This window comes from Pagrus pagrus (genome assembly GCF_965226575.1).
Source record: "Pagrus pagrus genome assembly, chromosome: 12".
Classification (NCBI taxonomy): domain Eukaryota; kingdom Metazoa; phylum Chordata; class Actinopteri; order Spariformes; family Sparidae; genus Pagrus; species Pagrus pagrus.
Genome location: NC_140196.1, coordinates 27,110,002 through 27,123,880, shown reverse-complemented (window position 1 = coordinate 27,123,880; position 13,879 = coordinate 27,110,002). Strand labels below are relative to the sequence as shown.

Below are 13,879 nucleotides of genomic sequence, written 5' to 3'. Positions count from 1 at the left end.
ACAAGAAGCCCATCAGCTACCTGGCTGTCATCATCCAGTTCTGCTGGCACTTCTTTACCATCGCTGCAAGAGTCATCACCTTCGCCCTGTTTGCCTCTGTGTTCCAACTCTACTTTGGCATCTTCATTGTCCTGCACTGGTGCATCATGACCTTCTGGATTGTCCACTGTGAGACAGACTTCTGTATCAGCAAGTGGGAGGAGATTGTGTTCGACATGGTGGTGGGCATAATCTACATCTTTTCCTGGTTCAACGTCAAGGAGGGACGGACAAGGTGAGGATGCATTGAGTGAGATGTAGGCCTGAGGAGAACATTTATTTCAGTGTCTTGTTTCTTTATTATTCTCTTTTTTATTTTGAAGACAGGTTGCAAGTTCAATGTGCTCATTGTTAACTGTATGGTGCTTCAAAATAATCAAATCTATGATGAGCTGGGGAAAAAAAATTAAGATCATCAAGAAAAGTAGATTCACTTGTAGTAGGAAGTAACCTCTTTGGATTTTTTATATCTTAGTTATTCACTAAAAGCTAAAATGGATTATTGTACTTCAGAAAACAAACAGGATGCAGTCAAGAACAAGACAGTTGGAAGCACTATTGATTTGGATCAAGTTGTAAAAAAGCATTGACATATTTATAAAGTTGAAATGTGTTGGTAAAGTTTACACTATCTAGCAGATACCATGAAACATCGCAATATACTTGGGTTTGAGCCAACAAGATGAAAGAGGCTAAAACCACCTTAGAGATGACAGGAAATGTCAAGTCGGGTAATAAATTGCGGCTTGGTCACAACCATATCACCAGACAAGAACACAGATATTGGATGATTCTGCTAAGCCCATATTTACGTCCAAAGTTTCAATTGCCAGTGTTTCTATATTTTCTGTGTTCTACAATATCTGCACATCACAGTTAAATTCAGGGAAGGATCATGGTTCAGTCAATACAAAGGGAATGTGACAGGATGCAAACTCTGGTCTTCTGCACAGTAATACAACAGGTTTGTCCACCACCCCAACTTCCACACCCTAAGGCTCCAAATGTTTTTGCCTACCCGTTACAGTGATTACAATCTCCCCCTATGAAGTGGGACAATCCTTTAAGACCGTCATATTTCTTCAGCTGTTGTTGATGGTGTTTATGAAAGCAGATGTGACATTTCCAATATGCTGTAAAAAAGAACACTGCTTCATTACCTGGCCTGTAGCGGTGCTTTATAGGCTAACATTAGCAGCCCTTACCTCGCCAGTCTGCACTGATATTAGAGTGGTTCCAAGTGCAGCAACTTCATTGCTGGACTTTAGATTCATTTTGGGCATTATATACCACCAAAGGGGAGAACACAACATTGAAATTCATCAAATGCGAGACTGTCATGCGCAAATCTGCAAGAATGTAACGTTAGTTTAGCTATAGGTTGCTAGCTACTGAGACAAACTGGTAGTGATTGTTTTTATGTTTGTCATAAAGAAAAGGATAATAATACATTGAAATGACAGATGGTTCTCTTAACCCTGAAAATGTACCTGTGAAAAATCTCTGTTTGGAGGACCACGTAGCCCTAACACATCACCCTACCCCTCCATCCCAACAAGGGACAAGAATCTGGACACCCTACCTCTAGGCATCAAAGGTGCAAAATGAAGGGGAAGGGCTGAGTTGTAGGAGCAAGGGGCATTGGTATAAGTCCTTACTGTCTGCCTTGCAACACAAAAAAGTAAAACATGCGATATTTGCCCCCAGAATGTTGTGGAGTGTAAGTATACAGTAGCAGAACATGGAACTCTATTTGATTACTTTCTTCTCATTATGTCTCATGTTTTTGGCTTTAGGTGTCGGCTTTTCATCTATTACCTGGTGATCCTGGTGGAGAACGCTGCTCTCAGTGCTTTATGGTATCTCTACCGGTCTCCTCTCACCACTGACGCCTTTGCTGTTCCAGCACTCTGCGTCATTTTCAGCAGTTTCCTCACCGGCGTGGTTTTCATGCTCATGTACTATGCCTTTTTTCATCCCAACGGGCCGCGCTTTGGACGCTCACCGAGCGGCCAGGGTCTCGATCTTGACCCCACTGCGCAGTTCTCCACACTACCATCTGAAGGTGCCACCAACTCGCTGCGTTCCAACCGAGGTGCCACCACAACCCTGGAGCGTGACATGGGGAAGTATTCTGAGCGGGATGGCTGTATGCCAGTGTTTCAGGTCCGACCCACAGTGCCATCCACGCCATCGTCTCGCGCTCCACGCCTCGAAGAGACCGTCATCAAGATTGACCTTTGTAGGAACCGCTACCCAGCCTGGGAGCGCCATGTCCTTGACCGCAGTATACGCAAGGCAATCCTGGCCATAGACTGCTCCCTGACTCCTCCACGGCTGCAGTACAAAGATGACGCTCTGGTGCAGGAGAGGTTGGAATACGAGACCACATTATAGTTCCACCCTGCTCTAGGAACACATGCTGGGGTGCAGCCGTCAGAGGATTATCCTGCTATCACTTAAACAGCAACAGGGACTGTGGCAATAAGAACTACCAATAATCTCACCTTTCATCTCTCATTCCCCCTTTTCTGTTTCTGTTCCTCAGCATCAGCACCCTGTTTGCAGTTATGAGAGAGGCAGTTAGTGTGAGGTGCAGTTGATTTCGCTGAATGTGCTCTTTGTAGGGTTGTTATTTTTACTTCCGGTCATCAGGGAAATCCTGTCTGGTACGGACTAAATGCAAATCAACAGAGTGCTTCAACACTCTGCTCAGACCCTACAGGACGGTGATGCACTGTTTGGAAAAATTCAGGATAAAATGATTTCCATGTCCATCCAGATGAGTTTTAAATCAGATATCCACTCAAGTGACACCTGGATTACAAAGGAAATTCCTGTAATGTGATAAGGAGAGGAAAAGGTCTCTCATTTCACTTCACACTGTCATGTATATTTTAATGTTTTTGGAAGTGTGTTAACTACTTGGAAGTTCTCATAGCAGCCACAACTGGGTGTGTACTCCCATCAAAATCTACATGATAGCACTCATCACTCCTGTTCTCTTAGTGCCAAAAAGGTTCCTCGGAAACATCCTCTAGCTCCTGAGGAGTGAAACAACTTAGAAATGGCTGGGTAGTCCAAAAAGTTCTTCTCTGGCCTCATTCCTCTTGGATAATTCTGGTCTTCACTGGAAGACGGTGAGAAGGTCAGTGAACTACATGAAGACAGTAGTCAAAGTAGCATCTATACTCAGTGTTTTGTTTGGGTCAAATCAACCAAACCTGGCTGGAAGGCAGAATAGTGAGCAAGACAGAAGGGGTGAAAGATGGACAGACACAACCTCCACGACCTTTCTCCTATAAGGAAATAAAATCAAACTCACACAATGCCAAGAAAAAAATCTTCCTGGCAGCTCAAATCAACTTCTTGCAGTCCAGCCTCACATACCTGATTGTGCAATGATACTGATCTTTGCTTGTTCGTGGAGGAGAACGTGGAGGGGAGATCACAAGAGATGAGCAAAGCACCGGACAGCAATGAAAAGGAGACGACAGGAAAGGATGACGCAGGAAATGGAAATGGAAATGAGAGGGGATGGAGGAGGAGAGAAAACATAGACAAGCAGCCATCTCAGCCAAACTAAACAAACCACCAGGATGTACAGTACTCTGATACAACATGCAGCATTTTTTACTTTAGAGATGATGTAGAGGGTACTGAAGTCATTGTAATTCTGTGTTTTTTGTGGTTATGTGTGTATGTGCTGGTAATAGGTGAAGTGAGCGTGTGTGTGTGTGTGTGTATGTGTGCGTGGTGTATGAACTAGAGAAGCAGCTCAGGAGGACATGTGGTTGGATGCCTGATCGGCTCTGTGCTATTGTTAATCAGTTAAGGTACACCTTGACGTTTTAGTTTTAAGCCTGCTCTTTGATAAACACGTCACTTCCTGTTGAACATGTTCCTGTTTTGTCCAGCTAACCCACCAACAGCTTTAAACATAGTTATACCCAGCCACATAACACACGTTAGCATGGTGCAAGGTAGCATGGTGGACTCAATGAGAAATACTCAGTGAGAAATGCGCACAAAAAGGTTTTTTAAAATGAGGTGCCACTATAAAATATAACTTGATCCATGACCGTCACATTAGGGGAAGAGTAACAGTCTGGGAAGAGTAACAGATGAAATCCGGATATCTTTCAGTAAGTGACTTGACTAATGCCAACACACAATCATACCTAAACGATTGACTGGTTGATTGCCTGTGTCTCCCAAAACATCATTTATCACTGTTCCCAATACAACATGACCGTGTGATGAGTTCAGGAGTCTCACAGCTTGAGGAATAAAGCTGCTCTGTAGTCTGGTGGTACAGCAGCAGATACTTCTGTATCTGTTGTCAGATGGCAGCAGGGTGAACAGACTGTGGCTGGGTGGGTGTTGTCTTTCAGTATCTTTGGGCTCTGTGCAGACATCTCACTTCACTGAGGTCACTGATGCTCTGTAGATGGATACCTATCAGCTGCTTGGTTTTGCTGACGTTGAACAGTAGATGTTCTCCGTGCATCACTCTGCAGGATTGTTGATTTCCTCCTGATGTGAGCTGTCATCGGTGTTGATGGTGGTGCCGTATGGTGGGGATCTGAGCATGACGGTGGAATGCCGGTTGTTTAGTCATGTTGTTGCTGATGACATCAGACAATTCCTGCAGTGCAATTTTTTAGTTTGCATCTGGGTGAATGTACACAGCAACAATAAAAACACCGGTGAATTCTCTGGGCAGATAATATGGTCGACATCTTAGCATCAGAAATTCGACATCTGGTGAACACTGTCCATCTACTTTAACTGTGTTTGAGCTCCAAGCATTATGTATGTAGACACAGAGCCCTCCTCCTGTCCTCTGACCAGAGTCCTGTGTCCTGTCGGCTCTGAACAAGGTCCACCGGTCCAGTGCAACATCTTGATCCACAATGTTAGGGGTTAACCACGTCTCTGTGAAGATGTGTGCACAGCAGTCTCTGACTTCCTGTTGCTGAGTGAGCCTGAGTCGCACCTCATCCACTTTATTCTCCTGTGACTGAACAACAGCCAGACGAAGGCTTGGTAGAGGAACAGCTCTTGGTCCAAGTCGGGGCCAAACAGCTTCACCCCAGGGAATGCTGGGAAGGCGGAGGCAATGACATCATCACATACTGTAGATGAGCTGTCAGTCAAATCCACCATGTTTAGGAATTTCAGCTCTCTCCACGACTAACAAGTCATGGCAATGCTATTTAGATGGTTACAGTGTTCATTTTAAAATGTAAAATATCAGCACAAAAGTAAATTCCAGGTTGTCTTTATTGATTTGTTACATCAAAAGTGCGATGTCTTTTTTTTCTAAGGATGGCAAGAGGAGAGAAAAGCACAAAACAAGTCAGTGGGATAATCATGGCATGAGTGTAAACCCCTTCATCCTGCCTAACCAAACCCCAGGTGGTCAGCTGGGGTTATCTTTCTGTGTTGCAGGTCTTTACAGTTGGTATCCAAAATAAAGTAAATTGATCATTATATTATTTTGGTTACGAATATTTAGCACTAGGCAGAGGATTTGTGTGTAGCCCAATATATACAGACCACAGAGAACACCAGGACGATGTGTTTCCATGATCCAGTTTTCTCACTATGTTTAAATGACTTGTGTTCATTTGAATAATAATTGTGTTTTGTTTGTGGTGGCAAGTCAGAAATGTAATACTGGAGTATCTTGAATGATTCGGACATATTTTTGTTTTTATGAACAGATCCGCTGTGTTCTGTTAGACACACTTTAATGCACCATACCAGCAGTTTTCATGTTTTAGCTGTGTCACATCTTCTTTTTTGTTTTTTCATTTCTCATTTTGTTTCTATTAGAAATTTGAATGTACTTTTTGTTGTTCTAAGGGACCATTGTTTTTCCTGCAATTGATATACATGCATGGTATAAAACTCTTGCTTAAGTTGTGTAATCAAGGAAACATCAACAACATTGATTTTTGTCAGAGTTACGTTCACGTTATACACCTGTCTGCATTTAGGCTGCAATACTCCATACTTTATGAAAATGAATTGAAATCATTGGACGCCTGGAAATGCAGGTACATCCAGAAAATCTGACAATGTGCAGCCTGCATCTGAAAATAGTGGCAAAAGTCTAAAGTATGCATAATGTGTAGTTAAAAATGAGCAACCACAGCGGTATGGTTCTTTAAGTTAGTCGAGGTTTTTTTCTTTAAAGTTGGCTGCTTGATTTAAAGTGTCTTATTGTTTCCGGTCAGTGTGACTCATGAAGAAAAGTCACAAAACTTATTATTTATTTGCCTTCTTGCCACCACAGTGTGTGTGAGTGTGTTGGTCAGTGTGTGTAGTGTTTTACTGTACTGAGCAGTTTGTAGAGAACAGTTTTTGGTTAATGGCTGCTTCAGCTGTTTTCACCACAGCTCCTTTTAAATGATCTTTTTTGCCTTGTACTTCATTTTGAGCTTTTGGTTTACTTTATTTTTACTTGTCAAAAGTCTCATCTGAGTCTGTCTTCAGGACTTGTGAGTATTCATTACCTTAATTTAAACAGGGAAGGCCATGAGTTGTATACAGACTATACATAGGACTTATATACATTATCAGGGTGCAAAATGTACTTTTTTGTTCACCAGCCAAATGGCCATTAAAAGTTCAAACCTACCAGCCACTTGCATATTTTACCAGCATTTGGCTGGGGGCTGATGCTTATTTTGTGCCCGCACATTTACATACTACCAACTGTGGCTCTGGAGGAAGCTGTGTGAAATCAGATGAGTTGCCTCACATGATGTCACTTGAGTCAGCATCAGTTGGGGCTGAAGACAAGTTTGAAAATGAAAACCATCTGAAGATGTGGAGTTAGAAAGAAGTGAGCTTTTCAGTAGCTGCTCCTCATCTCTGCTGCAGGCTAAAGGCTCCGGGCTACATAAGCTGCTTCAGGCATAATCAACCTGATGACCAGACTAGATGTTGGCAATATTACATAATGTTTCTGCAAACCACAAATATGTTGAATATGTTTACATACCTTACATTGTTTTCTGTTGCCACTTTCTTTTTCTGTTATGTTATGACGGAGCTGTGTTTATGGTTTGGTTGGTGAAGGCACAAAAACCACTTGGTCAAACCAAAGACATACTTGCTTTTAACAACACATTATGATGGCTGCCTCCGTTAGGAGCGAGGTTTGTGCACACCCTCAATTAACGCTATGCCTTCACAATATGAAGATGAATGGTGGGGGTAGTGTAGGACCAATATGGTCAGTAATGCCCCTTTTCCACTGGTCAAAAATCCCACTTAAACCCTCTAAGATCGGGCTTTTGTGTGCAATGGGAATGTGTAAGCATAACACCCGGGTCAGTTGACTCTGCAGTAGACCCGGTTTTTATCACCTCGGCTCGGCTTTTATCTAAACGTAAGACCTGGGTGAACACGCTCAATTCCGCCGCATGAAGTGATGACGCGTTATCAACATGGTTGGTGGGCCGTAATAAAGACGGAATTTGGGATGCGGTCTATTAAGGACGTTTTATTACTGGACACAGTGCTGAAGGCAGAGCCCGTTCATTCCTATGAAAGCTGCTCCGTGGTGTTTTGAAGCCAAAAAAAGCTCAACTTCCCAGCTATGAAAATACCTGGATCACCGACCCAGCCGGCTAACTTCCAGCTTAGCGCTAACTTGAATGGGGATAAAGTCATTTAATCGTGCGGCTCTTCTAGACTTTCCAAATGTTACTGGACCGAATGGCTCACATTCTGACAGTGAAACAAGTCATTTTGCTCAAAATAATTCATCCACTGTTTTACATCTCCGGTCTCAGGGTTAGGAAAAGATAATGTTTTGACTAATACCTGCTCTGGTTGGCACAAACACAGCTGAAGATGTCCTGGGGTCTCGTTTAAAAACACCCGGTTTTGTTGCCACAAACACGGCAAATTGTCTCGGGGTCTCTTTAAAGATATCCAGTGGTGTCACACTTACAAATGTTGAAACACAGTCTTGAACTGCGGGTGCTGGCTTGGTGGCCTTCTCACCTGTAACTACACAACCATCTCCTCCACCCGCTGATATGAAATTCAGGTCATAAACTTGTAATGTGAACGTGATGTGACACATGTTGGAGAAATGTCATTCTGGTATGTTTGACACGCACAAATCTGAACATATCAGTGGTTTGCAGAAACGTTAACTGCCAACATTTGATTCTGGCGAATGGGCTGAGCATAATTCAACTGAATTGTTGGTGGTCACGTTGCATTGTGGGTAATGTAAACACCAGGTCTTTTTAATGTCTACGTAGAAGAAGTACAGGTTTCAGGGTGGCACAATACTGTTTGAGTTAGAGCTTGGCACACATTGTAAAAGGCTGCATTTACATCGCACTGCAGGAGCTCATGCATAGAAACAAGAATCTGTTCATTCTCATTCTTAATCAATTCATGATTTACTTTTTTTACATTTGTTTTTTAAGTTTGGCATAATACACATTATGCTGTAGATGATGGGAGGCTAAGAACTCAAAGGTTAGCTGAAAGTGTTAGGGATCACACTGGACAGACAGACAGACAGCACAACTTTCCTCTATTACTGGTGTACTTCACCAGCAGAGGGCCTCAGTGGGTTTATCTGTCAACACTGGAGTTATGAAGACATTGCCATTATTTTTATTCAATCAGACAGATTGATCATGGAGACAGTCTGCTTGCAGGCTTCTTCTCTGTAGCCTGCTCTGTGTAAATGCAGCCTTGTATTATTTGAAAGGGACTTCAAAGTATTTTATGTATGTTTATTTGCAGCGTCTCCCAAATCCAGTGTAGCCATTGTTTACTGATCACCATCTCATGAACCAACATACGCTGTATACTGATATGTATGATGTGTACTGAGATATACTTAACATAAAGCTACCTCAGTTTGTTTCACGAACAGAATACCCTCCACCTTCTCATTGGCAATACATGTTCTTCTGTGACGCAGGCGACACCTTAGACTCAGCTTCCTGTTTCAGTCAGGAGCTCAATGAGTCTGAAAATATAGTTCCCCAAATTAAATTTAATATTCAGTTATGAAATAATATTCAGTGTAGTCCAAAGCACAGTGTAATGTTAATATCATGAGAATAAAAATTGAATGTGAAATTAAGTGTTCATTTTCAAATATGCAGACAATTTGTCAAATTGAAATGGCAAACAGTTTTTTTTATTTGAGCTTTAATTATGAACGAAAGGAAAGAAAGAAAGAATAAACTCTTCATTCAAATTCATTTTGGCATTAACTTTTAAAGCTTTCCAAATAACTCTTCTCTTGAACTTGTCTTACGTCGTGCACACACGGCAGCACTGGGCTCCTGTGCACAGTTTTAATTCATGTGGCCCTCGGATTTAATATTTCGTCAGTTAAGCAAAGTTTATTGAAAAGAGCCATAGGAACCGGAGAGATTTGGTCTGCCTTCAGTGATTGATTTAATGTCACTGTTAAAACAAAATGAGGTGCTGTCATAAACAGGGGAATCCCCCATGGATGCTCGCCAGGTGCTCTAACATCTGAACGGTGGTGGGTACGCTGCTCACAGGAAGTGTATCATAAATAGGACATGACACATCAACAGATTCCCTCCCTCACTCTGGTCATAACTCATAACTAAAAGCTGCTTTCCGTTTTGTTTGCCTTAAAGAGAATATATTTCTATTTCTGTCTTTATTTCAACCTCATAACCCAGGACATTATTTGTGGCTGTACTGAAAGCACAGCTTGATTTCTGGTTAGCCTACATTTAAAAGAACTTTCCCACATCCAACTAAATTGGGCGGGGCACATCTTTGTTCTCAAGTATTGCACGGTGAGAAGCCGGTGAGGGATCATGCTCTTATTGCTGCACTGCTACTGGTCAGTATGGCTGCCCAGACAAGAGGGAGGGTGGTTGCAAACAAGTGGTGTAATATGTTCATAGCCTTCTGTTAACAGTTACATTTAGGCTTCAAAAATCATTAAAGTGGTGTTTATTATTGAAGATTATCTTACTTACTATAAACTGTTTGTCACCTAATAATCCAAAATCCAATGGAAAAATCCCAAAGACTTTTTGTCGAGGGAACCAGGGCAATGCTAATTTCCGTGTGAGCTTACAAAAATATGTCCTCCCTGCCGCTATAAATGTGAGAGATGAGAGACCGATTCCTTCTAAAAATGCATTTCAAAGTTAAGTGGAAGTTAATATGAAGCTTCAGCAGTGTGAGACAATCTTTCCCCAACCTTAGCTAATTGGTTTTAGCTACCTAAACTTAAGAAAAGCACAGGCAGATCAGAAAACAGTCATTGGGAATTTTTACAATGGCAATATGTGCCATTCAAAAAGGCTTTGAGCAACTGCTATACTGTCCTTTAGGGATGAGAACTTGATGGAGGACACAGGTGGCTGTCCACACAATGGGATCTAGCAACGACAAAAACAATTCCAGAGTCACATTACTCTGTTCACTTAGCCAGCACACATGTTTCATTGCCCTCTGTAGCTCTCTGAGATGTGAACAGGCCTTGTGAGTGTCCCTCAGGCTGTTTCTGTTCACCAGCCATAATGGATCAAAGTTCTGCTGTACAGACCAGCCAAACAAAACAGAGAAGCCGACTTTTTAACTCTTAGATTAAAGCTGTCCAAGAGAAAATGACTATCTTTACTTTGTGTGGTCAGGATCAGATCTGTGCAGCAGCAAGTGTTCCAGATGAGATCATTCAGCCTTAGCACAAGCACAGTAACCAGCAGGTGAATAATGATAGGATTCCAGTCACACTTGTATAATCATTCTGTACAGATGTCTGTTTAGAGAACTGGTTGAACAAGGAGTACCACAGATAGTGAACTGATGAACTTAAAAGCTTATCTGTAAATAAATGTATGCAAAGTGTACGCGTTAAAAAAGAACATTCCGATCTTTTTAAATTCTGACTGTGAAGGGTGTCTTTAGAGGTCTGATGCCACCATGATGGCTGTAACTATGACGATATACTACAGAAAAAAATGATAAATGTGGTGTATGTGGTGTATTTAAAAAACAGATACAAATGTTTAAGACAAAAAAAAAATATTGGTCTTTTCAGTAAGTTGCATTGTGTGATGAAAGTCTGAAGTGCTAAAAATGCGTTCAATGGGGAAAAAGTACATTTTATTGTAAAAATAAAACAAGAGTGATAAACATGACAAAAACGACATTTTTGTATATATGGGATTTTTGTAAATTTTTATTTGAATCTAATGCAACACAAACTACCAAAATTCATTTAATAAAGTACACTGTGGTCATTTTTCTGGCCTCAAGTTTGTTCATTTGTTCTTTCATTTATTCTGCGAGGTTGACGCAAGAGTTTTCTGGGGTTATTGTAATTAATAACGATACTATTATTATTCAATGTATTTGTATATGAGGATTGAAACTGTCTGCTGCCAGGGGCAAAAATCTGATGTCAACTTCTGACTTTCTCAAGATCAATTCTTGAGGGGGACACAAACAGTAGTGGTGTAACTGTGCTAACAAACACTCTGTCACCCTGTTGGCTCGGGAAAACTACATTACAGTGAAGCACCGAGATCCCATATTTATATGGAGAGATGTTAATTACACATTTTTTAGGACACAATCATTGAGGACTACAGAACTTTCCATCAGCATGAGGGTAAGTAGATAATGTCTGAATGTTCATTCATGGGTGAACTGTTCTTTTAATGTTATTGTGGCTACCTTACAGTTTGGTTTAATTGTGGTAGAGGCAAAGAAATGTCTAACATATTTGATCCTTTGTATGAACTTCTTACCAGAGGACCATGGAACGAGCAGTCGGGGCAGTGGATCAGGTGAAGGGTGCTTTTGAAACATAAAAACATGCTGCTTCAGTTATTATTGAACTTACATTGTTGTACATGTGTCGTGTCCCGTCTGGGATTTAGAAGAGTCAAATACATCAGCATGACCAGTAGAAGGCTTCATTACATGCACAGAGGACACACAAGCTTCAACCATGATGATCCCAACAAAATGGGGACAAGTTGACAGTCATAGAAGCTTTGTCACAACACCGTAAATTATAAATGCTGCATTACAAAAGTTCTCTGACGACTCTGCTATCGTCGGCCTCATCAGGGACGGGGACGACAGGGCCTACAGAGAACTTATTAAGGACTTCGTAGACTGGTGCCAGTGGAACCACCTCCAGCTCAACGCCGGGAAGACCAAAGAGCTGGTGGTGGATTTCTGCAGGCACAGACAACCCTGCACACAGGTGAACACCCAGGGAACGGACACTGAGATGGTGACATCTTACAAGTACCTGGGAGTTCACCTGAACAATAAACTGGACTGGACTGATCACACTGCAGCAACCTATAAGAAAGGTCAGAGCAGACTCCATCTGCTGAGGAAGCTCAGGTCCTTTAGAGTGCAGGGGGCACTCCTGACAACTTTCTATGACTCTGTGGTGGCCTGTTCCCCGGGTCCTATGTTCCGTGGGTCCTATGTTCCCTGCTGTGTATGTGACCGGGGAACATAGGCACGCTCCCGCATCAGCCATTTTCTATGGTGTAGTCTGCTGGAGCAGCAGCATCTCGGCAGATAGGAAGAGACTTGATAAACTTATCAAGAAGGCCAGCTCCATCCTGGGATGCCCTCTTGACCCAGTGCAGGTGGTGGGAGAGAGCAGGATGATGGACAAGCTGTCATCGCTGCTGGTGAAGGGGTCCCACCCTCTGCAGGTCACTATCACAGCACTGGGCAGCTCCTTCGGCGACAGGCTGATACACCCCAAGTGTGTGAAGGAGAGTATCGCAGGTCCAAGTGTGTGAAGGAGAGGTATCACAGGTCCAAGTGTGTGAAGGAGAGGTATCACAGGTCCAAGTGTGTGAAGGAGAGGTACCACAGGTCCAAGTGTGTGAAGGAGAGGTATCACAGGTCCAAGTGTGTGAAGGAGAGGTACCACAGGTCCAAGTGTGTGAAGGAGAGGTATTGCAGGTCCTTCCTTCCTGCTGCTGTCAGACTCTACAACCAGCACTGGTCCCAGTAGACCTCACTGTGCACTGTGCAATACAAAACTATTCACATATCCCATTTCTCTTTTTTTTTGCACTAACTGGACAATTTTCATACTCATATTATTTATTAACAATACACTGCCACACTGTTTACAATTACTCTGTTCATATTGTTCAATATTATGTATAAACTATGTATATGAGTCTATTTCTATTACTTACCTTTTTATTATATTGTTAATTTTTAACTATTATTATTGTTTATTGTAATATTACTGTCCATTAGCTGCTGTGACACAGACATTTCCCTGTTTGCGGTACAAATAAAGGAATTCTGATTGAGATAATATGTATATCAGCCGGGCTATGAAACAAGAATTCTGTTGAAGATGAGAGAGCAACGATGATTATGAAACATTGGACAGGACAAATTACAGTAAGCTTATTCTAAACACGTCCACTTACTTCATTGTTCGGGGTCACCCCGAGGTTTAGGAGAAACAGAAACTGTCTTTGTGTCAGATCACCTACTTGCAGAGAAGTATCTCAAGCAGAGAAGACGAGGCAGGTGAGCAGGAATGGAGAAGCTTTTTTGATAAAGACTTTTATTAAATTAGATACACTTAAAAGTACAGAGCCTTATAAATAGCGGCCTGTGGGAGATCCTCATTAGGAAGCCATGACAGGGCCATGACACGAGTTATCTTGTTTCTTATGTACATTAAAATCGACAAATAATGTGCACAGATCAGTAATGTCAGGGCGGTCAGGACAGGTCACAATGTATTCTGAGATGTAGCTTCTGTTTTATCACTTAATAAAAAAGAAATTCA

At 41.9% G+C, this 13,879-nt stretch overlaps 1 protein-coding gene across 1 annotated transcript in view; it reads left to right on the top strand.

Moving 5' to 3' along the window:
- The window catches only part of xkr4 (XK related 4), a 25,557-nt gene extending 16,055 nt beyond the window's left edge, over window positions 1-9,502 (top strand). Inside the window, exons 3-4 of the mRNA XM_084369062.1 lie at window positions 1-274; window positions 1,836-9,502. The exon at window positions 1-274 is cut by the window's left edge and continues 81 nt beyond it. Coding sequence (XP_084225188.1) covers window positions 1-274; window positions 1,836-2,436 — 875 coding nt within the window. The 3' untranslated portion in view covers window positions 2,437-9,502. The remainder of the gene's footprint in view (window positions 275-1,835) is intronic.
- Window positions 9,503-13,879: the final 4,377 nt, after the last annotated feature.